Source organism: Amborella trichopoda, chromosome 11 (assembly GCF_054954075.1).
Source record: "Amborella trichopoda isolate Santa Cruz 75 chromosome 11, AtrichopodaSantaCruz75HAP2 v2.0, whole genome shotgun sequence".
In the NCBI taxonomy this organism is placed as follows: Eukaryota; Viridiplantae; Streptophyta; class Magnoliopsida; order Amborellales; family Amborellaceae; genus Amborella; species Amborella trichopoda.
In genome coordinates, this window is record NC_142346.1 from 44541312 (window position 1) to 44569281 (window position 27970).

Consider the following 27970-nt stretch of genomic DNA (forward strand, 5'->3'; position numbering starts at 1 on the left):
AATAAAAAAAGGGGTTCATGGGTGTTGGATTTAGTGGAGTTGGGAAAACCTAAGAAAATTATTAAAAAACTTAAAAGAGGAGTTAAAAAAGCATGAAAAGGACGTCTTATCCTCGATGGGTGGGGTTCAAAGTACTACTTTGATATATTATCATAACCACTTCGATCCTCGCATATTCTTAATACGATTAGTGGTTCCCGATTTGGATTATACTCATTTGATGATTTAGTACTCGGGAGTTGTTGAAGAAAGGAAAGTCTTCTGGTGCGGTTTGTATAGACTATAGAGCCTAGGCTCTAAACAATTAAATTAGAGCCTACTTTCAAATGGTATCGAGAAAGTGGTTTTAATATAGGAAAACTTTGTAATGGCCTTCAAATATATTTTTATATTTATTTATAAAGTTTAAAGCTTCAAAAATAGTGTACATAGACAGATCTATGAAATCTTGAAAATTGGCAATCCAAAAATGCGTTATAAAATGCACTATTTTCAAAACTTAAAATCTATTTTTTTCTCGTGTTTATGCTTCTTGATGTCGAGATGATCAATTTGAAGATATTTGAACATCAAAATAACCTTTTCCAGTAAAAATTTTCAAGATATGTTCAAATTTGATTATTTAGAGCCTCAGCTCTATATAAACTTTTCTCAATTAAAAAAAAAAAGTACACAAAGAAAATATTTTACTTCCACAAGGATGTAACAATCCCCTTTATCTGTCAAATTTTAAATGGGGTGGTTGCAAGTATATTGTTCACTACACACAGCTCAAAGGAAATTTCTTGCAATTCCTTACATAAGCCCTTCAATTTGACATTTATCACTTAGGAATGATGGTGACCTCTTTGAAAGAAAAGAGAAAGTTGTTTCATGTGGGCTTGACCGCAGTTCTACATAAGCGGTCCATAAAAGTGTAAAACATCTATCTTAGGTGTTTCATTTAAGAACAATAGAAACTAACATGGTAGATATTTTTTTATTAGAAATATTATTTTTAATTTTTAAAATTTATTTACTTTTTTATATTCATGATCTCCATGTTGAAGATTACTTGTTCTTAAGAATTAAATCTTAAAATCCAACTCAAAAAGAACTTTTAGTAAGAGACGCATATTTCTACATATGCGGGCTCGGCTGCATAGAAACCGGATCCTTCCAAAAAAAACGACAAATGGCCACGCAGTAAAGAATCCCAACTTGAAAAGATTTGAAGAGCGACAAAGATATTGAATAGTAAACTGGAGAGGAATTAAGGAGTGAGAAAGTGAGACCATTGGAGGGAAGTAGTACAGTTGGGAGAAAGTTTTAGAGAGAGAGAGAGAGAGGGGGAATGGGGAGAGAGAAAAAGGAGCCCCTAAAACCGCGAGCTGGACTTTTCCAATAAAGAAATGGCCGACGAAACCTCAGTTGAGCAAAATCCGGAGCGTCATTCAGTCTGATTACTTTCTCTCTCCTCAAATGGATAAACATCTCTCTCTTTACTGCATCTGTGTAGATACCCTCCCTCCCTCTCTCTCCTGTCTCTACCTAAACTGGATTAAACCAGAGCTCTCTCTCTCTAGTCTTTTGGGGTGCTATTTCCCATGGCCTTCCTCTTTCGCTCATGGCGATCGTTTCAGAGGCTCTATAACCTGCGCTCTTCCTTACGTTCTAGCACGAGAAGAAACCTAAGTGGGGTGAGCTCAAAGACAGAAGACGTAAGCGGATACCACCTTAGGGATGTCCCTTCATTCATGCGCGCTGTTGTCTTTTGGGAGCCAAAGAAACCACTTTCAATCGAAGAATTCCACTTGCCTCGTCCTAAGGCGGGCGAGGTCCTCATCAAAACCAAGGGTTCTCTCTCTCATTTTCCCTTTCTAACTTCAGTTTGCAGTACTTCAAATTAATGCAACCAAGGGTTCTCTCTCTCACTCAATTTCCCTTTCCTAATTTTAGTTGGTAGTACTTCAAATTAATGCATATGGTAATTGATTTCCATCTTCTTCAACTATTGGTATAAATTATGAGATGGATTATTGATCTTGGGGATAAGCCTCTTTTGTTGGATATGTTAGTCAGCATTTTGCAGGTCTGTGATCTCTGATTGGTATGACATTGTTAAGGAATAATGACAATGGTTGATCAGTTACTAAACACATAGGAGTGGGTAGGAAGTTTGGAGTATGCCCTCCCACTCAAATTTTGTACTTATAAGCAAGTGTTCTCCCCATGAATAGAGAATATTGGGATTCTATTTAGCATTCCTAGGATAAGTTGTAAAAGAAATTTCAGGTTCTTAAGATGTTCAAGGACTATGACCTTTGAATAAGATCCTTGTGATGAAATCTTGGAGTTCTTACTTCAGAGAATAAGATTTTGGTGTAATTGCTGCAGTAACCATGTATTGGGTAGTGATTGCTCCAAAAACTATTTATCTCACATGGAAATTCCTAGTCAAATAAGTTCTTGTAAAATATCATATTCTTTTGCCTACAGCCTTTCTTACTCTTGCTGCTGCAGATCCTTGGTCTTTACTTGCATAGGTACATATTTTTACTTTCTAGAGATGAAGCACACTCTCATTACCGAAGAGCTAATCATAGGAATCTTGCATTTGGGTAGCGTTTGGCTTTCCCAGTGTAAAACATGATACCATTTGATAGCTAAACAGTTCGATCCCTTGTTGCATAGACACGCAACTGCCCGAAAATGATGCTTGTGAAGTGTGAGATGTGATGGACTAAACTCGAGGCATGGGAAGGCATGTCTGTGTGATTACTATATCATAATAAGATAACATATTTTAAAATGTAACAAATAGATTTAATCTATTTATTTTAATTACACTAAGGTTTCTAAAAAGAGGATCGTCTGGGTGGATCAGTCCTCCACCGGTTCTGGATGCTGCACTCATTGAAAGCTGGAAGCTATGAATCTCAAGATAAACCTTTGGGATTGACCAAGGATTCACTATAAATCTGGTATTTTAGAAGTACATTAGAATATACTAATGTCTGGGTCACTAGTTATAAATACATTTCGCTGATCAATAGATGGGTGACAAGTTGAAATTTATGTTTCAATCTTTTCTATGGAATAATAGGCATCCGTAGCCATGTCTTTTTCACTTGTCACACTTCCCATATGGTATACAACAGTAATATGGAGGTAATTCCTTGGCTTAGGTATACATCCCATGTGGTCTATTAACAAATTCCTAATTGTATGCAGGGTAATTTGAAAAGAAAGCAGCAGAATAACATGGATTATAGAAATCTAGATGATTTTTACTGGTACTCAGAATTCAACAAACTAAGCTTGTTAGTCCAAGTGATGAAACTTACCTTTCCTTGTGTTTCTATTTAATCTATCAACTTTTTTGTAAATGAGGTCAGAGGGAGGGATATTTTAGGGGTTTTTTGAACTGTTCTAAAAAGGTGAAGGCTGTTTTTATCTTATACCCCAAAATTAGAGGCAGCTCTTGTCAATTTCTCATGGCTGGTGATAGTTTTTTGAATCTGTAAACTTGGCAGCACCCTAGTAATGTGATTCCACATCAGTTGCATTTCTGTAATGGACATCCTGTTTCTGGATAGATACATATTCATAAGTTATTTGTATGTTGAGACAAAAGCTTCCTGTTTAGGAAGTTGGTTTTGTTTCCTTGAGCAACGTATTCTTTTTTGGAATTCATCTTGATAAAACTTTTAAAAGAAAAAGAAAAAGAAAATATTAGCCTTTCATTTTTGTGCAAATAAATCTAGTTCTTGTTTTCTCTCTGAGTGCTATTGAATGGTTGGCAACCGATTTGCATGTTTCTTATTAGCAGAGTTAATACAGGTAGTCCAAGAAATATTAGATCAAGTACACCAATGCCGTCTCATAGTGTAAACTACATAATTTTCTATTGGTTTTGTGGTGCAAAATTAGTATTTGACCTTAGTTGCCATTATGACTGCAGCCTGTGGAGTGTGTCACTCTGACCTCCATGTCATGAATGGAGATCTTCCTTTTGCAAGTCCATGTGTTGTTGGCCATGAAATAACTGGAGAGGTAGTAGACCACGGAGCACACACTGACGTTGCAGTTGTGAAGAGGCAAGGAAAATGTATTTGATTTCAGCACCACAGAGATGAGAACATATTTAAGATTGGGAAAATACATTATCTTTCAAAGGTCTATTGGAAACCATAGTCCCTTGGTGTAGTCAACATTGGGTCGTTTCTTGTTTTGGTGGATCCACCCTGCTCTCCATCATTGTCCATCATTTCATTGGACTGTGATGACCCAATGGACTATGGATCTCATTATTTATTACTGATTATTGTTATGCTTTCCCCTTTAATATTTATTTCAATTTGATGGCCATTGTGATTCTGATACTAAATGCTATTGCAATAGTTGTAAGGAAACTTACAGCATGTTGAAGTGCAGTTTTAATTACTACTGTTGGCATATGTTTGCAGGTTTCCTGTCGGAAGTCGGGTCGTGGGTGCATTTATAATGCCTTGTGGTAATTGTGGTTTTTGTGTGAAGGTACAATTACTAATCCCTGAAACATTTATTGGTAAAAAATGGTTAGGATGATGATGCAGGAGTTGGTGCATTATCTCATAACGTCTTCTGCATCGACATGATGTTCTAAATTTTAATGCTATCAGGGTCAAGAAGATCTGTGTGAGGCCTTCTTTGCTTACAACAGGGCAAAAGGAACCCTTTATGATGGTGAAACTCGGCTTTTTCTTCGTAGTAATGGTATGCTTTATATAATTATCACCCTTCATTATGGGAAGGCCATGCAAGGCTTGTTGATACACTGATTATTTGGAAGTGAGTTGATGAAACTAGTCTTCTTGCTTGTGTTTATATCATAAACAACAACACCTTTCCTTTATTAACTATGTATTTCATTATAGTTCAGTTGAGGAAATACTTAGCTTTAATGCAATTCATAAAATTATTTTTGGATTTCTATTTGCACTGACTGCTACTTTCATATAATATTATTTGCTACATTTGACATGCCCACTACTGTTTTTGATTTAGAATTCTTATGGGTAACCTTCTCAGATGGAAATCATATTGCTTCAAGGCATAGCAATCGTTGTTGTGCAACTTCTTAGTTGGAAATCATATTTGTTGGTGAACAACTTAATTTCTTTCATGCATTAATTCACAAATTGTTGTGGTGCATATAGTTATGATATATTCACAAATTGTTGTGGTGCATATAGTTATGATATTATCATTATTTTTGTTTCTTAAATGATTATAGACAGAACTAACAAAAACATTAAAAGTGTTATGCTAGAATATGTCTGGACATGGAAATTGTCAGAGCCCAATTTCACACCTGAATTGCCCAATGCTGGGTAAAGATACTCATAAAGTTGTCAATATCATGGAATGAAGAAGGTTTGTTCTCCTGATTGCAATCCTTGAATTTCTGTAAAGAAACTTTCCAAATGGTCCCCATCTCAAAAACCTAATGTTGTTCGGTGTACTGTGTTGGATTACTAGGGATCTAAAACATCAAACCCATGGATTATGATTTGATCCCCATGGTATAATCTTTGCCACAAATGAATCGGGATCTGTTTTAGGCCTCACAAACTCAATTGACTCTGCATTGCTAATTTCTAAGTGTACCACTAAAGCCAAAAACAACATGCTTTGTAAATGTATGTCTCCTACGTCCATCTTTGCACATGAATTTATGTGGCAGCTAGAGAAATACGAGGAACTAATGACAAAACTACCACTAAGGAATGCCCATCTTAATAGAAAGCTCAAAGGACAATTGATTCGCCTAATGATGCCAATGGCTTACCTCATTGTTTTATGCTTTTGAGAGTTTATATTATTTTTTATCTTTAAGATTTACAATTATCAATAATTAAACATAACATAATGAATTTGCATTTTTGTTATCTTTAGTGTGCATGTGTAGGAGTTTATATGTATGATTAGTATAATGCTTGAAGTGCTGATTGTTATACGTCATTTTTGACGTACTTACATCCCTGGTACCCAAGACAACTTGGGCCTGTCGGTACCCAAGACACCCCCAGACTAAGGGAATACTGCAAAATAAGCCTAAAACTGGGCAACCATTGAAAAAGTACTGGAATGGCTTCAAAAGACATGAAAGGGGTAGTTTGGGATGCCCGAAGGACGCTCACAAAGTTTCATCACATTCCGATAAGTTTTGATATGATCAAGATGAAACTCGGTTCTCAATCCAGATCCTATCGTGGTGAAAAGGGACCTTATAACTACAGCCCCATTTTTCGAGTTTCTAAACAATACCAGACCACTGCCACTAGATCCAGAATGTCGAAAAACCCGCAGGGACTAAATTTGGGCTCAATCGGCTTTTTCAGGACCATTCTGGGCCCAAATTACTATAAATGGGTAGGTTTCAAACTATTGCGGTGCGGCCTCAGTGAACCAATTGTCATTTTTGGAAATTGCGTTTTCACCCCTCGGCAAGTGCTCATAGCTAGCTCGTTTGGAATTGGAACAAGCTCAAATTCAGACACAAGCTAAGTCTCGACAACCAGGTTATTTTGACATATGGCACGCATCATGGCGTGGCCCGAGACGAAATACTTTTTAGAGAGAAGATGACATCGAAACCATGAAATTTAGAATTTTGAAAAAAGACATCCCATACTTCGCGAAACAATAACTCAAGATCCGTAACTCGGATCGGCACGACATCGTGTCCATTGCGACCGCATCGCGAAGAGTTATAAATTTGATATAGATTTTACATTCAGTTAACGGCCGGATGGCCTGAATTTCAAGGTTTAAGATGACAAGAGTTTCCTAGTCGCTGGAATCTCATTTTCCGGTGACTTTCCAATTTGGGGATATGTTCAAACGGAAGCCAAATTGGACGAAATTTGGTGCAAAACGATTCTGACAATGTCCCCTTTAATTTGTGATCAAAATGAGGACTTGAAACATCGTGGATTGCACCGGATCGGTGGTCGAAGTTTATGTACTTGGCCGGATTTTTACTCCATGAAAAATCCGTTTCAAGACAATCAAAGGACATCAAAATGTTCAGAACAGATCGAGTATCAATTCTATGACGATGGATCGTTCAAATCACTGTTGTAAGCATCCTAAAAAGCTTCAGAAGTTCAGCAATGCCAAGAGGCCCCTCATGGAGGGAGGGTTTTACTCAAAAGAACTTAGGGGTATTTTGGTAATTTTGTCAAAAAAGGGATTTTACTTTAATTTCATTAAATTATAGTTTTCCACAATTTGGCTTAGTTTTGAGTATGCCACCCTTGTTTTGTCGTTGCTCTGTATAAGTGAGCTTAAGTCATATGTATACCTACGCTAGGAAGCGTAATAAAAATTGGGTTCTTGCCCCTTCAAGCCTTTGATTGTGTATAGCTTCCAACTTCAATAGAGATGAGAGGGAAAACTTTACCACCTTAGGTAATTTCCCTTGGACCTCCCACTTCCAACTCCCAACTTCCAAACCCCCCACTTCCAATTCCCAACTACCTAGAACTTTAAACTTCCTACTCCCCAGCCTTTACAACTTCCTACTCCCTACACCATATACCTCACCTTAGATCACCATACACCCTATCTCATACACTACCCTAACCCACTTAGGTCTATTCATCTTAGACTTAGACCCCAACCTTAGCCCCAAAGGTCAAGACATCTTTCTAAAGAGTGCTCAAAAGGGATCCTCAAAGGCGCGCACAAATCCAAGCCGGTTTAGGTCCACTCTTTCTCTTTCTCTTTCTTCCCTATTTTCTCTTTGTGCGCGCCAGCTCCCTATTTTCTCTCTGTGCGCGCCAGCTTCCTATTTTCTCTCCCTATTTTCTTTATGTGCCCGTGAGATCCCTATTTTCTCTCCGTGCCTGTGACCTTCCTATTTCTCTCCGTGCCTGCGACCTTCTTATTTTCTCTTCGTGCCCGCGACCTTCCTAATTTCTTTCCGTGCCCGCGACCTTTCTATTTTCTCTCCATGCCCACGACCTTCCTATTGTCTCTCCGTCTCCGTCTCCGTCTCCGTGTCCACAACCTTCCTATTTTCTCTCCGTGCCCACGACCTTCCTATTTTCTCTCCATCCGCCCTATCCCTTTTTATTCCTATTTTCTCTCCATGCCTACGACCTTCCTATTTTCTCTCCGTGCCCGTGACCTTCCTATTCCTATTTTCTCTCCGTGCCCGCGACCTTCCTATTCCTATTTTCTCTCTGTACCCACGACCTTCCTATTCCTATTTTCTCTCCATCTGCCCTATCCCTTTTTATATCCCCTTATGGTGCACGCATACCCAAGGTCCCTCTATTCTCTCCATCTGCCCTATCCCCTTTTATCTCCCCTTATCATGCTTCTCTTCCCTATTCTCTAATAAACTCGAGCACAACCCAATGCGGTCCCGTATAAACAACCTTATCTCTCTTCGTCAAGCCACTCTTCTCTCCTCTTTTCTCTCTCCAAATATCACCTCCTCTCTCTATCCATCACACAATCATTCTCTTTCCTCTTAGTTATTCATTCTCTCTCCTCACGCAACCATTCTCTCTCTCCTCTCACATTTTGTTCATTTCCTCTCTCTCTCTCTCTCCTATCTTCTTCGATCTCTCTTTCTCTCTCCAAATCCCCTCTTTTTCTCAACTCTCCCAACCATCTTTATCAACTCTCCAAATCATTTGTATCTAATTCAACTCTCCCAACCATCTTTATTTCTCTCAAATCTCCCAACAAACCGTCTCTATCTCCTTTGGCTCGCCCAAACCCTCATTATCCCACGTATCTCTCTTTCTCTCAACCACCTCTATCTCTTTCAATCCCCCCAACAAATCATCTTTATCTTTATTTCCCTCTCCTCTCCACACGCCCAAATCTCTCTCTCCCTTCAACGCCACATTTTTCTCCTTTTTTCTCTCTCGAATCTTCTCTCTCCCTTTATTGCACATACCTCTCTCTTGTCCGTCGCGTATCTCTCTTCTCCCTCACACACTTCTCTCTCCTCTTCTTCACGTTACTTTTCTCTCCTTTCTCAATCTTCTCTCTCCCTCTATTGCACGTACCTCTCCCTTTCAAATCTTTCTCTCCCTTACACGTTTACATCCCCCACACTCACATCATAGACTCTCACGTTCACATCATACACTCTCATGTGTGTAAGTGTGAGTGTGTGAGTGAGGGGATGTAGACGTGTAAGGGAGAGAAAGATTTGGAAGGGAGAGAGAAGATTGAGAAAGAAAGGAGAGAAAAGTGGCATGAAAAAGAGGAGAGAAGTGTGTGATGAGAAGAGAGAAATACATGAGAGACAGAGAGAGAGGTACATGCAATAAAGGGAGAGAGAACATTCGAGAAAGAAAAAAGGTAGCGTTGAAGGGAGAGAGAGATTTGGCTGTGTGGAGAGGAGAGGAAAATAAAGATAAGGATGATTTGTTGGGGGGATTGAAAGAGATAGAGGTGGTTGAGAGAAAGAGAGGTACGTAGGATAATGAGGGTTTGGGCGTGCCAAAGGAGATATAGACGGTTTGTTGGGAGATTTGAGAGAGATAAAGATGGTTGGGAGAGTTGAATTAGATAGAGATGATTTGGAGAGTTGATAAAGATGGTTGGGAGAGTTGAGAGAAAGAGGGGATTTGGAGAGAGATTGAACAGGATAGGAGAGAGAGGGAATGAACAAAATGTGAGAGGAGAGTGAGAATGAATAACTAAGACGAAAGAGAGTGATTGCGTGATGGATAAAGAGAGGAGGTGAGATTTGGAGAGAGAGAAGAGTGGCTCGATGGAGAGAGATAAGGTTGTTTTTACAGGACCGCATTGGGTGTGCGTGCACCGAAAGGGGATATAAAAAGGGACCTTGGGTGTGCGTGCACCGAAAGGGGATATAAAAAGGGATAGGGCGGATGGAGAGAAAATAGGAAGGTCACGGGCACAGAAAGAAATAGGAAGGTCGCGGGCACACAGAGAAAATAGGGAGCTCGCGAGCACGGAGAGAAAATAAGGAGCTTGCGGGCACAAAGGGAAAATAGGGAGCTGGCACGGAAAATAAGGAAGAAAGAGAGATTGGACCAAAGCCGGCTTGGGTTTGTGCAAGCCTTTGAGGATCCCTTTTGAGCGCTTCTTAGAAAGATGTCTTGACCTTTGGGGTTAGGGTCTAAGTCTAAGATGAATAGACGTAAGTGGGTTAGGGTAGTGAATGGTGATCTAAGGTGAGGAGTAGGAAGTTTAAGGTTCTAGGTAGTGGGAGGTCCAAGGGCAACTACCTGAGGTGGTAAAGTTCTCTCTCTCCTCTCTCTTGAAGTTGGAAGCTATACACAATCAAAGGCTTGAAGGGGCAAGAACCAAATTTTTATTACGCTTCCCAACTTAGGTTTACGGATGACTTAAGCACACTTATATAGAGCAACCACAAAACAAGGTTGGCATGCTCAAAACTAATTCAAATTGTGGAAAATTATAAATTAATGGAATTAAAGTAAAATCCCATTTTTGGACAAAATTGCCAAAATACCCCTTAGTTCTTTTGAGTAAATGACAAAACCATCCCTCCATAAGGGGTACCTTGCCATTACTAAACTTCAAGAGCTTTTTCGGACGCTTACGGTGGTAATTCAGAAGATCTATCGTCGTAGAATTGATACTCGATTCGTTCTAAACATTTTGGTGTCCTTTGATCGTCTTGAAACGGATTTTTCATGAAGGGCCAAAAATCCGGCTAAGTCCATAAACTTCAACCATCGATCCGGTGTGATCTACGATGTTCCAAGTCTTCATTTTGATCACAAATTAAAGGGGACATTGTTACAATCGTTTTGCATCAAATTTCGTCCAATTTGGTTTTCGTTTAAGCATATCCCCAAATTGGGAAGTCGTCGAAAAATGGGATTCTAACGATCGGGAAACTCTTGCCATCTTCATCCTTGAAATCTGTGCCATCCGAACTTTAATTGAATATATAATCTATACCAAACTTGTAGCCTTCGCGATGCGGTCTCAATGGATATGATGTTGTGTCGATTCGACTTACGAATCTCGAGTTATTGCTTCGCGAAGTACGAAATGTCTTCTTTCAAAATTCTGATTTTCATGGTTTCGGGCTCATCTTCTCTCTAAAAAATCTCTCATCTCGGGCCACACCATGACGCGTGTCATATGTCAAAATGACCGGGTTGTCAAGACGTAGTTTGTGTCTGAATTTGAGCTTGTTCCGATTCCAAACGAGCGAGCTATGAGCACTTGAAAATCATCCTCAGGGGTGAAAACGTAGTTTCCAAAAATGGCTACTGGTTCATTGAGGCCGCACTGCAATAGTTAGAAACCTACCCGTTTATGATAATTTGGCCCCAAAATGGTCTTGAAAGGTCCGATTAAGCCCAAATTTGGTCCCTAGGGATTTTTCGATATTCTGGATCTCATGGCAGTGGTCTGGTACTGTTTGGAAACTTGAAAAATGGGATTGTAGTTATAAGATCCCTTTTCACCATGATAGGAGCTGGATTTGAGAACCGAATTTCGTCCTGATCATATCAAAAGATATCAGAATGTGATGAAACTTTGTGAGCGTCGTTCGGGCATCCCAAACTACCCCTTTCATGTCTTTTGAAGCCGTTTCAGTACTTTTTCAGAGGTTGCCCAGTTTTAGGCTTATTTTGCATTGTTCCCTTGGTCTGGCGGTGTTGGGTATCGACAAAACCAGGTTGTCACTGGCTCTCTCCTTGTTTGCACCAGGCATGTAAGTACGTCAAAAATGACATAGAACAACTTGCGCCAACAGATGTTGCCCTTCGAGAGAAGCGAGAAGTGCAACATTTAGAATAAAATTGACCGTCGAAGTTCATCTAAGACGTCTTTATTGCCTCTCAACAAATATATATTTTTCCTTCTCAATCATCGGCATTAGCACAAGTCTTGAGGGGGAGATCATGCTAAGCTTCCTTCTGAAGGGGCAACCGAAGTGGACTCAAGCGATTTGGGATCTTGCTTAAGGGCTTCCTTTCCAATGCTACTGGAATCCTTTTATTTTCTGGGAGAGCGCACTGATAGGCTGCCTCATGAAGGGCTTACCATTCCATCAACGATGCCTCCTAATGGTCCAGCCAGCGAGTTCCCTTGGTAGGCTTTGCCCCAATCTAGCTGGTGGGGATGCTTTGGCTCTGGGGCCTGAATTTTTGTTTTAGCTCTGGGGTCGAGGATTTTTGTTTTGGCTCTGGGATTGGAATTTTGTTTTGGCTCTGGGGCCGGAATTTTGTTTTGGCTCTGGAACTGGAATTTTGTTTTGGCTCTGGGGCAAAGAATTTTTGTTTTGGTTCTAGGGTCGAAAATTTTTGTTTTGGCTCTGGGGCCGGGAATTTTGTTTTTGGCTCTAGGGCCTGGCTAGTGGGTTCCCTTGGTGGGCTTTACCCTAATTTAGCTAGTGGGGAAGGGCTGGTTTGGATTTCACTTAGTAGCTTCCAATCATCTATTGCAATTGGCTGAAGTCATCTTTAGCCAAAAACTATATCAACCTGTTTATTAGCCTAAGTGCCCTTTCGGGTTTTCCCCTGAACTGAATAGAAGTGGTGCCACAAAAATGGTTTTCACCAACTCCTTTTCATTGAGGTTCTTTTACCCATGACTTTGAGGTTTTGTTTTTCCATTTTTACTCAAGGCGCCCTTGCGGGTTTTCACCATGCCCGGTTCTCTTATTTTCAGGACACTCTTACTCATGTCTTCATGGCCATGCTCACCTGTCATTTTTACTCATGGGACCTTCGCGGGTTTTCACCATGCTTGATTTTATTTTCGTATTCTTTGGCACTATTACCAATAGCTTCGTGGCTATGTCCGCCTAAAGCTCCCACTTTTTACTCATGACAATCCTTATCGGGTGCTCATCATACCCGGATTGTCTTTGACAATATATAGGACAGAGGGGTCGTATTTGCATAAGGCTCGTTGGGGTGAGCTGGGGGTGAAAGTGTGACGGAGCTGCGCGTTTTGTGCAGGCAGGCACACCAGGGCTGCGACATGTGCATATGCGTGAAGAGCGGGCAACATCTGCGTATCCGGGTGTGCACGCAAGGAAGGGAAAAAGATTTTTGGACTGGAAAACGTGCGCGCGCGAAGAGGTGCGACGGGGCAATGGTGGCTAGCGGGGAGGCGTGATAGGGCCGCAGTGTTGCATGTATGCAGAGATGCGCGTATAAGAGAGATGGGGTGAAATGGTGATCAGGTAGGGGTGACCATTCAAGGGTTTAAATGGTGCCTAATGTGAGGTGAGGACTTCCTAAGGATGATGAGCGATGTGAAGCTGTGTGGAAGTGGTACGCTCAAGAGTTGGGATTTTGATGGGGAGCGAGGGTTTACTCTCACGGTTGGTGGTGGGTATGCATGAAAGTGGCAGAGGGGTGATCACCTCATTGAGGGAAAGTTTAAGGTCCTCACCCTTTTTAGACCAAAGTCGGGATGCTTTTAAAGTCCTCATCCTTGTTGGACATGTGCAGGGGGTCTTTAATCGTCATAACCCCTGATGGACGAACTCAAGGATCTTTTAACATCATAACTCTTGTTGGATGTGTTGAGGGAAAGTGTAAGGTCTTCACCCACTTTAGACCGAATAGGGGTGCTTTTATAGTCCTCACCCATGTTGGACTGTTGAGGTAGGGGCACACATGATGGAAAAATGGGTCACACATGGAAGTTTGAGGTGCCACACAGTTCGGGACTAGGGTAATGGTCCTGTGGTTTGCCCCGAAACATGAATGATTGGGGCTCAAGAGAGCCATGAGTGGTGTGACTCAATTGGGGAAATGGAGACCAGAAGAGTCGTGAGAGATGAAGTGGTTGGCGTGGAGCAAATGCTCATGGATGAGGTGATGTGTGAAATGGATAGGACAAAGTCACACAATCGAGATTGTGGTACGCCTCTAATGGAAATATTATCGTTTCATCGCGAAGAAGCGACGACGTGGTCCAAAGTCCCCTAGTCAAGACTGTGGTATGCCTCATTGGGGCTATCACCTCTGCGGTGTTGAGTTTGAGATGATGGTGATTTTCTACTAGAGATATTATGGAGAAGCGATTGTATCCTTATGGGGAGGAGTTTTCATGCTTTGAAGTCGCACAGTGGGAACTGTGGTACACCTCAATTGGGAAGAGCACCTTGGAGTGATGGTGCTCCTCTACTTGGGGAGTTTATGACGAGGTGAAAAACATGGTTTTGAACCACACAGTTGAGACTGTGGTATACCTCTTTTGGGGATATTGGTACTTCGCACAGAGAGGCGCTTGCATGCTTTAAGACCGCACAGGCAGGACTGTGGTATGCTTCACTTGGTGAGATTGCACTTTGGAGTGATGGCACTCTTCCACTAGGGATAAGACATTATAAAGAGGCGATTGCATGCTTCAAAGTCACATTGTCGAAATTGTTGTACCCCTCAATTAGGGAGAACACCTTGGAGTGATGGTGCTCCTTCACTGGGGAAGTTATGAAGAAGGACATGGTAGGGGCTATATGTAGCAAGGTGTTATGCGGCAACCCTATGGAGATGTGTAAGAACGAGAGGCAGTTTATAGTTGTGCAAACGGACTATATGTCGCTTGATTTAACGTCATGCCATAGGGACGCAAGACCATGACACTTTTATTCGTGATGCCTTGTAGAATAGGATCAACACGCCTTTATTTTGAAAACGAGTGTCTCGAAGGGTTTTCACCACACTCCTTTTATTTTGACACTTTTGCCCATAGTGCCCTTGCGGGTTTTCACAATGGCCTTTTTGTTTTTTGTTTTTTTGTGACATATTTGCTCATGGTGGCTTTCGGGGTGCACACCATGTCCGTCTTTTTTTTTTTTTTGTGATTCTTTTACCCATGACGCCCTTGCAGGTTTTCATCATGTCCATCTTTTTGAGGGGGCAATTTTAAGGTCATGCCGTCATGACCATGGGGAGAGCAGTTTACGGTCATGCCTTCGTGACCATCAATTTGGTGTGATTTAAGGTCATCTACCAAGACCTAATGGAGGCAAGTTTAGGGTCGTGCCTTCATCAAAAGAACTCTTGTGGCAGTTTTGCCACGAGGAATGCCTAGTGTCTGGCATGGCCATTGCTAATTGCTCATCAACTTCCACCACTGTGAAGGGATCTGATATTTTTCCATGATGTTTAAGAAAGTCTTCCATTCGCACTGCTCTGTATTCTTTCTACACAGTATTCCACTTCTTGAAGCTCGCTCACTGGAGTGGCCAAATTGATAGCCAGGTTGCGCCACCTTCTGATATACTCGATCACTAGCTCATGTGGCTTTAGCCTTACATCAAGAAGTTTATGAAGTTGCACATTCCTTTCTATGTCATAGAAGCGCTTGAGGAACTCTCTCTCCATTTGTCCCCTCGATGAAATTGACCCTGGTGGTAATCGAGAGTACCACTTGAACACGGCTCCTGTAAGGGTCCCCACAAATTGTCGGAGCAAGAGATGCTCATTGTTTGCGGTATTTCCACAAGCAAAAACAAAGTGAGCTATGTGTTACTGTGATGAGTTGGTGCCATCATACTTGGGAAAATCGAACCTTTGGTAGTTTTGCAGGAAGGGAGTTTGGTCAACATGAGCCGGGTAAGGTTTTCGATAACGATTCAACTCTTCAACCGCTGGGATATTGTACTCCTTCAATGCTTCAGCTACCATGCCTTTCACTAGTTCCTCATCCACAACCTGGGTTGATGAAGAAGGGACTGAGAGTGAGGGTGGTATGAGTGGGAACAACTCTTCTTTTGATGGCATCTTTTCAATGCGCTGACATGGTGGTCGGGAGGCGGTAAAGAGGATTTGGTGTGCCGAGGGAGTATGCTCAACCTCATGGGACACCAACATCTCTTGGTGCATGGTTTCCATTATTTCATCTTTTGTCGTCATCTCGGCTTGTACTTGCTTTAATGTGGCTTTAAGCTGCGCAATCTCGTCGCCATGTAATTCTGACATTTCATTTATCACCTTGGCATTGACAACGGTCATGCTTGAAGGTTCTTCTTCCCTTGAAGGGTTGAGTCGCTCAACACTGGAGGGTGTCCATCACGGGTTCAACTGTTGCTACTTCAACAACATCATTGATGACATTTGTTGGGCTTTCCCTCGGACCCACTTTATTTTTAAAGGCATGGATATCTTCATCATTGAATGAGAATGTGAAACTCTCATAGGACAATGAGACCACGTCATCATCGAGAGAACATAAAAAGCTTTCGAGCGACGAAGATAGCATGTAAGTGTCATCATAAGGAATCATGAGATCTTCGTGGCATGGCAAAGCCACTTTAGTGAGGTAACTAATAGAGGGAATGTGGCTCATCCCATCCACCATCAAGGGGTAGGTTTCCTCAAATGAGAGTGATGAGCTCTCATCAAAGGTAGGGGTCATTGGATGGATGAGGGTAATGGAAACCGCATCATCAACATCGGTCAAAGAAGAATCTAGTTCATCCGATCTCTGAGATTCCAGGATGAATCCGGGTAAAGGAGTAGAGGGGACAAACGATGGCAGAGCCTCTTCCTTATTCATGAGGTTTATCTTCGTAATGAGGCTCTCAGCCCTTTGAAGCAGTTTAAGTCGAGCTTTCAGCATCTTGGTCTCTCGACCCTATATCCGGGCTTCACCATTATTTCCCTTCTTGATGGGTAGGTAGAATTGCCGTCGAGCGAAGGCGAGCAAGTCTTCTGGACTCTTTTTATGTTTGCCCTCAGAACTAGGGGCAATATCAGACCTATTTGTGTGTGCAGAGTCCGAAGACGTGCTTGGGGCAGCCTGGGGGCCAACCCTTAGTGAGGTAAAAGGTCTGGCCTTTGGGATGCTGAACTTAGTGATTGGAGTGGCCTTATGGCCACCACTTTTTGCATGCCAGTGTATGTGCGCATTTGACCTACGATTGGGTCGTTGATCGTGTGCTCTTTGGGGGATGGCATTTGAGCTGCCCCGAGCTGAGTGAATAGTATGCAATGCAATTGGAGTGGTTTGAGAGCCACTCTTAACAGTGGGTCTGAGTCCCAGGAGACCCAAAGTGTGCGAGAGACTCAGGGTAGCTTTTTGCTTGCCCTGAGAAGACGAGCCAATGGCTAGGTAGCTAGTCGTGGTGGATGTTAAAGTTTGTCGAGAAAGTTTGTCGAGTGACCTTGTGGTCCTTCAACTGAGAAGGCCAGCGATTGAAGCACCAGTTTGGGGTGTGTGAGATGCGATGCTGAGACGGGCGGCACGCGTGTGGAAAGAAGAGTTGGGGATGACCTTCTTGGTACCCACAAAGGCAACGACTTTAGAAGAGCCGATTGCGAGAAAAACGGGAGTGGCTTTAGGGCCACTCTTAGACATGAGACTGGTGGAAGGTCCACCAGTAGCTGGGTGAGTATGTGATGTAGTGGTTTTAGAACCACCAATGCATTTGGCTATAACGGACTGACCGTTAGTGCCGGTATAGGGGTAGTAAGGGGTTTGAGGGCCCCTTCTCGTTTTAGTTTGGGCCGAAATCCAAGTGCGAGCTGTTTGGTCGCTTCGCAAAAGAAGGGAGGAAGATGCAAGTTGAGAAACCTTACCCCCAAGGGACATGTTCGCAGGTGTAGGGATCATGAAGTCCCCAACCCGGTAATAGGAAGAGTTAGTAAACTCCAAAGCCATTTTTAAGTGTAATCAAGTGTTGCGAAGGTTTGCGAGCAAATCGAACCAACGATAGGGTGGCGCATCCCCAGTGGAGTCGCCAGGTGGTTGGGCTTGATTTCTCGTCATCCCGGATCGGCCCATATGGGTGACCCAGTCAGAGGAATCATCTCTCAAACAACCGCAGCACACATGCACACATATATATTTATGTTAAGTATTGATGTATATATTCCATATTCTTTTACTCCTCACATACTGAGTTATTTAAGTCTTCAGAATTCTGTTAAGCATTATGGAAGTTCTAGTGGGCTGCATTACGTTATTATGTTGCTCATATTGTTGTGCAACACCATGTGCTATGTTGCTCATATTGTTGTGCAACACCATGCGCTATGTTGCTCATATTGTTGTGCAACACCATGCGCAAGTGTCTTATTCTTCTTCCTCATTCAAGGGAATTCTTGTGGTTTATCCCAATCGTCTTTGTTTTTCCATAACTCATTGGATAACATTATAATCTCTCTCCATATCATTTATCAAAATAATATTATTTTTTCTATGTAGCCTAGAGGAATGGTTAAATGCATACCATTGAATATATCTAGGAGCATTAATGCAGAGAGCTTGACATGGAATTTACATTTTCTGGCTATGCAACATGCATTTAATGTGTTAATATTTGCAGGAAAGCCAGTGTATATGTACAGCATGGGAGGGCTTGCAGAATACTGCGTGGTACCAGCCAATGCGCTAGCAACTCTTCCCAATTCATTACCATATACTGAATCAGCTATTTTAGGATGTGCTGTATTTACTGCCTATGGTGCTATGAAGCATGCTGCAGATGTCCGTGCTGGAGATGCTATTGCTGTCATTGGGATTGGCGGAATTGGATCAAGGTAAAGACCAAAGAATAGCTATTGCAGTGTCAATTGTGTGTTACCATCTGAGTAATGTTTCATTGTAATGACTTATGGTACAATTTGACAAATCAACTCTATTGAGAATATTCCAAAAGGTACCTTAAATTAATATTCTCATTGGGTGTGTAATGTTTTTTTAACAGCCCAGGAATGTGACAGTCTTAAAGGAAAACATTTATATACTGTTGCAACCTTGTAGTATAGAATGAGGTGCACCTCAAAAATCCATAGAAAAGAGTGTTTTGAAGTTGGAAAACCTTCCAATTGATCATCTCAACCTCGAGATGTGTGGATATAAAAACAAAAGAATTTCAATTCCAAAAAATAGTGCATCTTATGACAAGTTATCTAGACTATTTTCAAGATTTTCAAGTGTTTTTAGTCTGTTTGATCTGCACTGTTTTTGGAATTTTAAGCTTCATAATTTGTGTTCAACATGGATTTTCATACCATTATAAGATTTCCGATGCCTGAACTTCATCTTCCACCAAAATTTGTAGGTGCACCTTACTTGTGTAGTATAAGTTGGGCAGCTTATACAAAACCCACCCCCTTGTTAAATTATTCTAAGAAAGAAGAGTTTCTTTTTCTCATTAGAAGATTCTTGTTATTTTCTTCTATTCTAATCTAGATATCATTTTTACATAGAAATCATCTTTTTGGTGATTAAACATGGATTTTCTTCATATCCCACTGCAATTATCTTACTGTTCTGTCCTGTGTAACTTAGAGACATTATATATATAATTTCTGTGCTTGCCGTCCAGTAACCATGACTTGATTGCGTTGGTTTTTAGAGCCCTTTGGTGTTTGGTTAGTAGTACCTATGCAGCTATGCCTCTTGTTGCCCCAATACCTGTGCTATCTATGTTGCTTCCAATATCAGTCTTTCATCTTGCCTTAATACACGAACACATTGACTGATTTCCACGTATTCTCAAGTGGGTGTTAGATTTATGTCTTTGTACCTGAATTCTTATGACGTATTTTTGCCTTTTGTATTGATAGTACTTAAACTCTTGCATGGAAGGGATTTTGTTCTTTTACTCATAATTGATGATCATATTGTATACTTTAAGAGTTATCGTTCTTTATGCTCATTAACTGAATTGTGCAGTTAAAACCAATAATGCGGAATGAGGAAAACACAAAAAGCATCTTTGGTCTTATCATGAATTTTATGCAAACTTTAATTTGTTGTGGACAAGTAGGTTAGGCCTGTTCAAAATGAATTAGTTGATTTCAGTTTTTTGTTCTATTTAGTTTATTCTCAGACTTTTCAAACTTGTAAAAATGGCTGGATCGACCTATCAGGAATGTCAATTTGGGTTTCAACAGGTATCATGTTAAACCATCGAGACTGGCTTGAATGAGGACATTCACATGAACTAATGTCAATAAAGTCAAGGTTTGCTATATTCAACCAAAATGTTGGAACATTTTGTAATTTTCTGTGTATATCAATTGTGAAGTGATCAAGATAAATATTTGTTCTGAGGTAGTTTTATGATAAATTGTATTTGTTGTAGATAGCCCTATGATTCTTAGTATTATTGGCTTGAAAGGTTTGCTATATTCAACCAAAATGTTGGAACATTTTGTAATTTTCTGTGTATATCAATTGTGAAGTGATCAAGATAAATATTTGTTCTGAGGTAGTTTTATGATAAATTGTATTTGTTGTAGATAGCCCTATGATTCTTAGTATTATTGGCTTGAAATCTTGCATCATTCACAGTAATTAAATCTTTCATTTTGGTTGAATTTGTAGTGTTTTGGATGATTATGATCAGATTACTTGTCTCAGTTGTTTGCAGATAGCACGGGCTTTTGGAGCTAGTGAGATTATTGCTGTGGATGTTCAAGATGACAAGCTTGAAAATGCAAAGAAGCTGGGAGCAACTCACACCATAAATGCTATGAAGGAAGATGTTGTTGACAAAATTAAGGTAATTTATCTGATTGTGCCCGAGTCTTGAGTACTTTTTTTTTTTTTTTGATAATGATCTTGAGTACTAATTTTTCTGGTTTGAAATGGCATTTCATGCTAGACTATAGTTTGTAAAAACTGTGCGGGGCTTGCCCTTATAGTGGCTTGTTAGAGAAATACTTAACTCTCACCTCGGGCATATATGTCCATGCTTAATAAAAACCTAGAATACTTTTAACATCCTAAAAACATGATAAAATTGCTAAGTACCATAAACCCCTACATCTTAAAATTGAACTCTGAGCCTTTATAGACTTGAGTGAGATGTTAAGAAACTCTTCAACACTTTAATTATTGGACCCTCTAAAAGCCAAGCTCAATCAATATCCAACCAACCTCTGACCGTTGTTTTTTCCTTTTTCTACTTTCTCTTTTTCACTTTGCAAGTTTAACGGAAGTTATAGCTATTATCTATATTTTTGCATAATCTAGTCGTATAGTTTGGTGAATTTGGAATTAAGCTTCCTAATGTGAAGAGCATAGTGCTTAAACCAACCCCATGATAGGTTTTGTAGTTGCCTGGTGTAGCCCTCATGACAGAAAAATTGAGTAAAGATGAGGGGAAGAAAAATAGATAAAATACTGTACAACCCAGGGCTCTAATTCCCATGCAGTTGTACATAAAGCTAAAAATTTAGAAGTGCTCAATGCATAAAATCATGTATTTTGTCCAGGTGGTCAAGTGCAGACGTGTGTAGTATTTTAGCTTCATGCATTGTTTTAAAACCCGGAACTGGGTCCAGACTTTGTCACAAGTGGTAAAACAAGGCAAAACACGTTAAATTTGAGGATAAGGGAAAAATTTAAAAAATCATATGCGCATGGAGAGAAAAAATAAAACTTATGGATATAGAGGGTTTTAAACTGCCATACATAAATATTTTGTTGCGTGAGATTTTACTGCTGTGTTAAGTAATTTGCTTACAAGAAAAATAACATTAGGCTACCCACATATTGGGAGAGAGCTCAATACATGACGACTACCGACAATTAGGGGACTCATATCCAAGAAGTTGGGGATCACAAGGCGGTAACCTACAAATCATACATATTTTAAGGGGGCAAAAACTTTAGAGGGAGACAAGAATTCAAGAGGGAGAGACGGGTAGAGAATGATTAGCAGGAGAGAAGCAGAAGATAATCGAAGAAAAGGAGGGAGACCAATTGGTAATCTGTGGCACGGTAGTACACGCCAGAGCTCCCTCCTTAGCTAAGCAGTCAGCATCCTGGTTCAAATCTTTACTAACATGATGGAAAGTGGTCCTGATGTCCCTGTATAGATAGTATAGATGGTCAAAAAATTGGAGTTAGGCCCAGGGTATTCATGCTCTCTTTGAGCCCTATGCTTTGGCTTTGCTGTTATTCCCTCCCACCAGATCTGCATCGAGTGGAGGGCACTAGAGGAGACACATTTGAGACCATCTATATGGGCTTTGGACACTGCCATGTTAGAGAGCATAAATTCTAAAAATGAAAAGAGGGTATTTCCTTGGTAGCCCCAAATTAAGCCCCCTATACCAGCATGTCGGGATTACCCATCTAGCAACCATCTATATTGAGCTGTGTTCCCTAAGATTATGAATAGAGGAGGGCAAACCTTCAAATATTCATTTTGTCCTTTCTCTCCAAAATGATCACTAAGTAGCCATGACAGAACTTCTCCAGAAGTAATTTCTCTCCTTAAGGTAACGTGGTGAGAGGAAGGCTTGGAATAGCTGGATTATGGATTTAGGAAAGGCCCATTGCCAATCAAGGTCTTGAATTATGCTACATCGTAAAAAGAGGGCTACTTCACAATATAAGAACAAGTGGTCAAGCATTCTTCCTAGGTGGGCTGGCCATGTGTGGCGCAGACTCAATACAACACCTATTAGGAGGTGTGAATTAATTCAAGTAGAAGGTTTAAAAAGGGTAAGGGGTAGGCCCAAAAAGATGTGGTTGGAAGTAGTGAGAAAAAATTTGGGGACTTATGACCTTATGACCCTTAAAAGGGCAGAATAGCAGACCAAGTTTCGTGTAGCCTATCCCAATTAGTTGGGAAATGGTTTTAGCGATCATGATGATGTCAAGCATTCTTCTTGGTTGACACACATTACACAATGGTTGGCTAAGTGGAAGCCTCTTCAGTGTAATTGATCTACTATGAAGGTTTTTCCAGATAGTGCAATCCAATGAAATGCTTAAAAACTTCAAGCGATAACTTGATGGACCACACTTTACCTGCGACAAGAGTACAACTTCATTTGCCATGTGGCTCTTCTGGAAGTTGGGTTCCAAATTATGTTCCCCCCAACCAACCGAGGGCATTCCACAACACTAGCTACCAAGTTGTTGGGGGTCAAGAGCAAGCAGGCCCCCCTGTGCTAGTGTTCGATCCCCTTACTAAAGATCTTCCAAAACCGAACTTTTGCACTGTTGCCTAGGCTCTTCGCATCTGTCTTCTAAATGAATCCCATGTTCTCAAAATGCTTTTCTAAGCCCCTGATGCATTGTGCAAGGATGATTTTGGAAACTAGCCTGATTCCTCTGAGCCACACTAACTGCCTGCCAAAGGTGGTTTTCTTCATTGACAAACCACCACCTCCACTTACCCATGAGCGCTCTATTTACCTGTTCCAAACCTCTAAACCCTATCCCCCCTTCTTTCTTGGTTTGCAGACTTTGCGATGCGTGCATTCAATGGTCCAAATTGGAATACATAGCAATTCACATTCATTGCACCATACCAAATCACAAATATACATGCAGATTGATGTAACTCAAACTACAACCATTATTTATGACTCAGTCTACAAGCAATATGTTGACAAGGAGGATCGTAGCCATCCCAACTTTCTTCGGAATGGTTCAAGAATGACTTTGATGGTTAGGTAACTATCCTCTTCCCTTGCCCCTCCCCTCACACACACACACACACACCACCCCCCCAAGCCTCATGCTCACTCTCTCACTATGGTAGTGCCGCTCGCTCTTAGGGCCACTTCTGTCATCATCATTTGCTTCGATGGCCTCATCATCGTGATCGTCTCCTCCTTCATCTTCTCATTGCTCCTCAACTTGTACTGACGTTTAATGTTTTACAAATATGGTTTACCTAAGTTGGGAAACTTATTCACAGAAATGCTTTCTTACCTCCTTCATAGCTTCAATTTGCAGTTTTCCATCTCTCTTTAATCTCTCAATGCAATATTTTACACCCTCTAGGATCTCAGCATGAGTTGATTGCCCCGGGCCATAGAATTGTGCCATTTGAAGAAGAGACCTAGTTAACATATATTTAAGTCAAGGAAAAAAGTTTAAATAAGGTTGTAACCTAAAATGTAGAAAAAAGGCGCGCCTCAAAAATCCATCGAAAAAGTTTGTTTTGATGGTGAAAAACCCTCTAATTGATTATCTCGACCTCGAGATGTATGGATGTTGAGACTTCCCTCCTCGCAAATTCGAGTTGAGCCCCAAGCTCCTCATCATCTTTCGCTTTTGAAACAGGGGCATAGTATTTTCTATCAACCTCATCAACCATCATTTTTGCAGCTTTCTTCTTCTTCTCCATTGTCATAATTGCTTGCATTTGTCGCCCTATGTTCGCTAGTACCTTGTCATAACCTTCACTGGGTGATGTTTCAGGTGGTTGGTACTGCCACTCAACTCTTTTGCACATAATACACATCCAAACGTATCCTTTTTATTGGTAAGTACCCTCAAGCCATGCTCTTGAGTGGGATCTTGCGTGCGAAATGCTCCAAAGGTTAACCAACTAGTAACTTGTGACTAAGCAATCTTGGAACCTGCATCTACATACAATAAAAATAATAAAAAATCATTTCAATGCCCTAATTAATTGCTCAATATCAATTTTCTCGAAAAAATAGTTGTCTGCACCAAAATTTGTTTGGGTAGGGACTGGCAAAGCAACTCAATGCCCAAAATAATTGCTCGTTCCTAATTCTCTCAAAATATCATTGTTTGCTCCCAAACCAAACATTTTTGGATGGGGATTGGCACCCTTAAATGCATCTGGCACACAAAGACAGCAAAAGTCAAAAAAATAAAGCAGGTTTATGCCAAAAAATGGGGGAAAAAGTTAAAACGGAATAAAATGGGGGAGAGGTCATAAAATTGGGGAAAACTCTTGAAAATCAGGAATATTAGTGATAAATCAAGAATAAATTGGAGAAAGAAAATTACTGTAAAAAATATATATTTACAAACATATGCCATGCTAAAATAAAAAAATATGACATTTTTTTCATTTCTACCAGTAATTTCTATGTATAATACAAATAAATTAAATATTTGAATAAAAATAGATAATTTTGCTGTTGATCAACAAAGAAAAACTAGATCTCTGCTACTTGAAGCTTAGATCCATCTTGATCTATAGTATTTGAAGCAATAGAATCCGATCTAGAGTTTACAGTAATCTATGAAACATAAACATTGTAAAACGTATCAGTTTGATATCTGCCCTCAAGTCAGCAAAACTGGACCCCCAAGTTACTTTTCGAGCAAGGCTTCGGATCGACTACATCCTAGGTTCCCCAACACTTTTTCAACTGGAAATGCGGATTTCAGAAATTCTCTCGTATCTGTGAAATTGGTAGATTTCTCGTATATCCTGTTAAATGAATTGATAGAGGGCTGAAAACAACTCTAGTGATGTATTTTGAGGACTTAATATCCCTTGCTGGATGAAAATTGCCAACTTATTGTTTCTTTTTTCTCCTGCCAAAAGAATGGTGAAAAGAAAATGTCAGACTCGGAGAGTCATGAGCTACTCGGCCAAGACTCAGGGAATCAACCGAGTCCGACCAGGAACCCTGGAGCACCCATCAAAATTCAGTTCTATGGTTCCTGCTTTAGGCAGGATCCATTCACGTTTGTTGGAATTCTCATGGGTGTGGACCTTGAAATGGAATGCCAGCTGTATAAGTTTAAGGTGGAGAGAGAAGTGAATTCCCTCTGTAATCCCATCCAATTACTGTGGACATTAATCTGTTAATAAGCACTTCTAGTCGTGATTCTTTCCCCTAAAAAACTATCTTATTTTGCCTCATGCATATGGTCCAAACCAGTGCCATCATAGAGGCTTTCCTATTTCCATAAAGGGGGACCGCAAAGTCAGTAGGGCGATTTGAAAGTACAATCAAAGTGGCTGTTGGATGGATTAAGGGGAGACCCATACTGTGTTGAAGAGTTTTACAACGTTTGCCAGCCATTTCACAGTGTAGGAAAAGATGGTTGGCTGTTTCCTCTCTTTTATACATAATGCACTGGTTAGCTAACTAGACTCTTCACTGTGAACTACATATTGCCAACTACCACCTTTTCTTGTTTTCCTCAAGTCACACACAGTAACATGAAAATGAAAGGGAATGGGCTCCAAGGAACCACGCCAAGCACCCAAAGAAAGGCATAGTGGTTTGCATAAGCAATGGTCGAATAGCTCAACTAAATGGTTGTAGCAGTCGTCTGAAATAGATTGAACACTTGTTACCCATCGTACATAAGAGAGAGAAAAGGTTTAACAAATTATGTGGCAAAGATGGTTACTGAAGTTCTTGCATTATATCATTTTTGCTAGGGCTAGGGTACACTTCTTAGAGCCAAACGACCTGTAGAAAATTAGAAATTTTGCTAAAGAGAGAGAGGGAGAGAGTACTGACCATACCTCTCTGAGACTGAGCCTCACCCCATACTTATGTAGAGAGAGAGATTCCTTGTTAATAGCAGGTGCCTGTCGAGAGAGAGCTTATTTGGTAGTAGCAGGTGGATAAGGAGTGAGACACTTGGCAATCTTGGAAAGAAAAGAATAGCAAAATTGCGCTTGAAATGATCGCTTAAAGGGTAGGTCTGGTCATTTAGTAGAGGTAATTTATGGAATAAAAATTGAAACCTATCCTGATTTTGATAATTATGATGATACCATGGAGAAACCCCATAATGTCTAACAATTGGTTCCTGATTGGCTATTCTGCTATTATAGATCTTTTGATTATATAACACACACACACGCTTGCACACAGAGAGAGAGATTCTTATAAATTAAACAGAATCATATAAATTTGTCTTAGTTCTGGTCCTTGGTGAGGACATGTTAATTTGTCTCACTGAGTTTGTATTTGCTTTCATTGTGAAATGCTTTCTTTTGGCAGGAAATAACTGGAGGAATGGGGGTGGATATCGCTGTGGAAGCATTGGGAAAACCAAAGACATTCTTGCAAACAACTCAAAGTGTAAAGGATGGAGGTAAAGCCGTGATGATAGGACTTGCACCATCGGGAGCTGTTGGAGAAGTGGATATAACTCGTCTAGTTCGCCGCCAGGTAAGCCGCTAGGCTGTAGCCACGATTATTTCGGAAGGGTATTATGTTTGGGAAGTACACTGTAATCCATTGGTTTGGTAGTTCAAATGGGCATACACCAGCCATTAACAATGACTGACGGTAGAGATCAACTGTACCTGGATGAGAGTCCTCGTGGGTGCTACTGCAGTTATCTAATTCTATCATCAGGAACACCCAGATGGTGGATACCTGTTTATGGCATTGTTTACCAATCTCATTGGATCATGTCGTACTTATGTCATTATGTATTAGCTTGTGTTAACATACTCTTGACTGTGAATTGATTGTTCCTTTTGTCTCTGAAATTTTGCTTCGGTTCAAGTGTATGCAATTTTTGACATGCTAATCCAAACTTCAATTAGTTATGTTAACAACCATCTATTGTTCTTCCTATAATGAAACTTAGTGAAGAATTGATTAGTTCATGAAATCACATGGAACTTCTATTAAATAAGAACTTTTAGAGAAATTTATCAAATTGCGCATGAGAGATTAACAATTTAACTCTTTAGCCATATCTTTTGATTTAATTTCAAAATACATATAAAATAACAGTGTCTTGAGTTGGAATAGTTCCTAAATAGTTCATCTCTTGTGGGTATGTTGATAAATTTCCCGAACTTTTATTACTGTTATTATTATTGTTGTTGTTTTTGTTCTTATTATGAGTTGGACCTATCTTGAGATGTGTATTGTTGAGGAGTACAGATAAAAATCATCGGGTCTTATGGTGCTAGGGCGAGACAAGACCTCCCTAAGTTGGTGAAGCTTGCAGAGACTGGGATATTCAGTCTTGAAGATGCCATCTCAAGGAAATGCAAATTCGATGAGGCCGCAGCAGCTTATGACGATCTCAACAATGGCAAGATAGTAGGGAGAGCTGTGGTTGAGATCATGTAGCTCTCTCTCTCTCTCTCTGGTCTTAGGTTGCTGAGTCTTAAATTATAGCTCCACCAAGCATGAGGCTTAGAGCATATTTGAGGCATCAAGAGCACCTTTGATATATGCTATGTTAAGATAGTTCACCATATATGCAACAAGGGATTGTATACAATAAGACCATTTATCTTTGTTATAACGAGGTCACAATTATTCCTAACTAG

General features: G+C 40.5%; 1 protein-coding gene across 7 annotated transcripts; it reads left to right on the top strand.

Moving 5' to 3' along the window:
• The first annotated feature begins 1522 nt into the window (after positions 1-1522).
• Positions 1523-27966, top strand: LOC18448385 (GroES-like zinc-binding alcohol dehydrogenase family protein). Of its 7 annotated transcripts, none has more exons than XM_088850831.1 (9): positions 1640-2963; positions 3214-3275; positions 3944-4079; positions 4449-4518; positions 4644-4737; positions 18296-18509; positions 20341-20482; positions 26676-26846; positions 27576-27966. In XM_088850831.1, the coding sequence occupies exons 2-9, from the start codon at positions 3263-3265 to the stop codon at positions 27765-27767; spliced, it is 1032 nt and encodes a 343-aa protein (XP_088706957.1). In that variant the 5' UTR covers positions 1640-2963; positions 3214-3262; the 3' UTR covers positions 27768-27966. The 7 variants fall into 7 exon arrangements, with proteins under 7 accessions (XP_006858513.1, XP_011628587.1, XP_088706957.1 ...); XM_088850833.1 differs by having other exon boundaries at positions 27605-27966; XM_088850832.1 differs by lacking the exon at positions 3214-3275 and having other exon boundaries at positions 1640-2743; positions 2834-2963.
• Positions 27967-27970: the final 4 nt, after the last annotated feature.

What these genes read in the sequence shown, in the direction of transcription:
- LOC18448385 (XM_006858451.4), top strand. Translation starts at nt 1,587, where the DNA reads ATGGCCTTCCTCTTTCGCTCATGGCGATCGTTTCAGAGGCTCTATAAC. An exon ending in GGTCCTCATCAAAACCAAGG is followed by an intron (nt 1,837 to 3,943) that starts GTTCTCTCTCTC and finishes TTATGACTGCAG; the next exon opens with CCTGTGGAGTGTGTCACTCT. An exon ending in ATTGTGGTTTTTGTGTGAAG is followed by an intron (nt 4,519 to 4,643) that starts GTACAATTACTA and finishes TAATGCTATCAG; the next exon opens with GGTCAAGAAGATCTGTGTGA.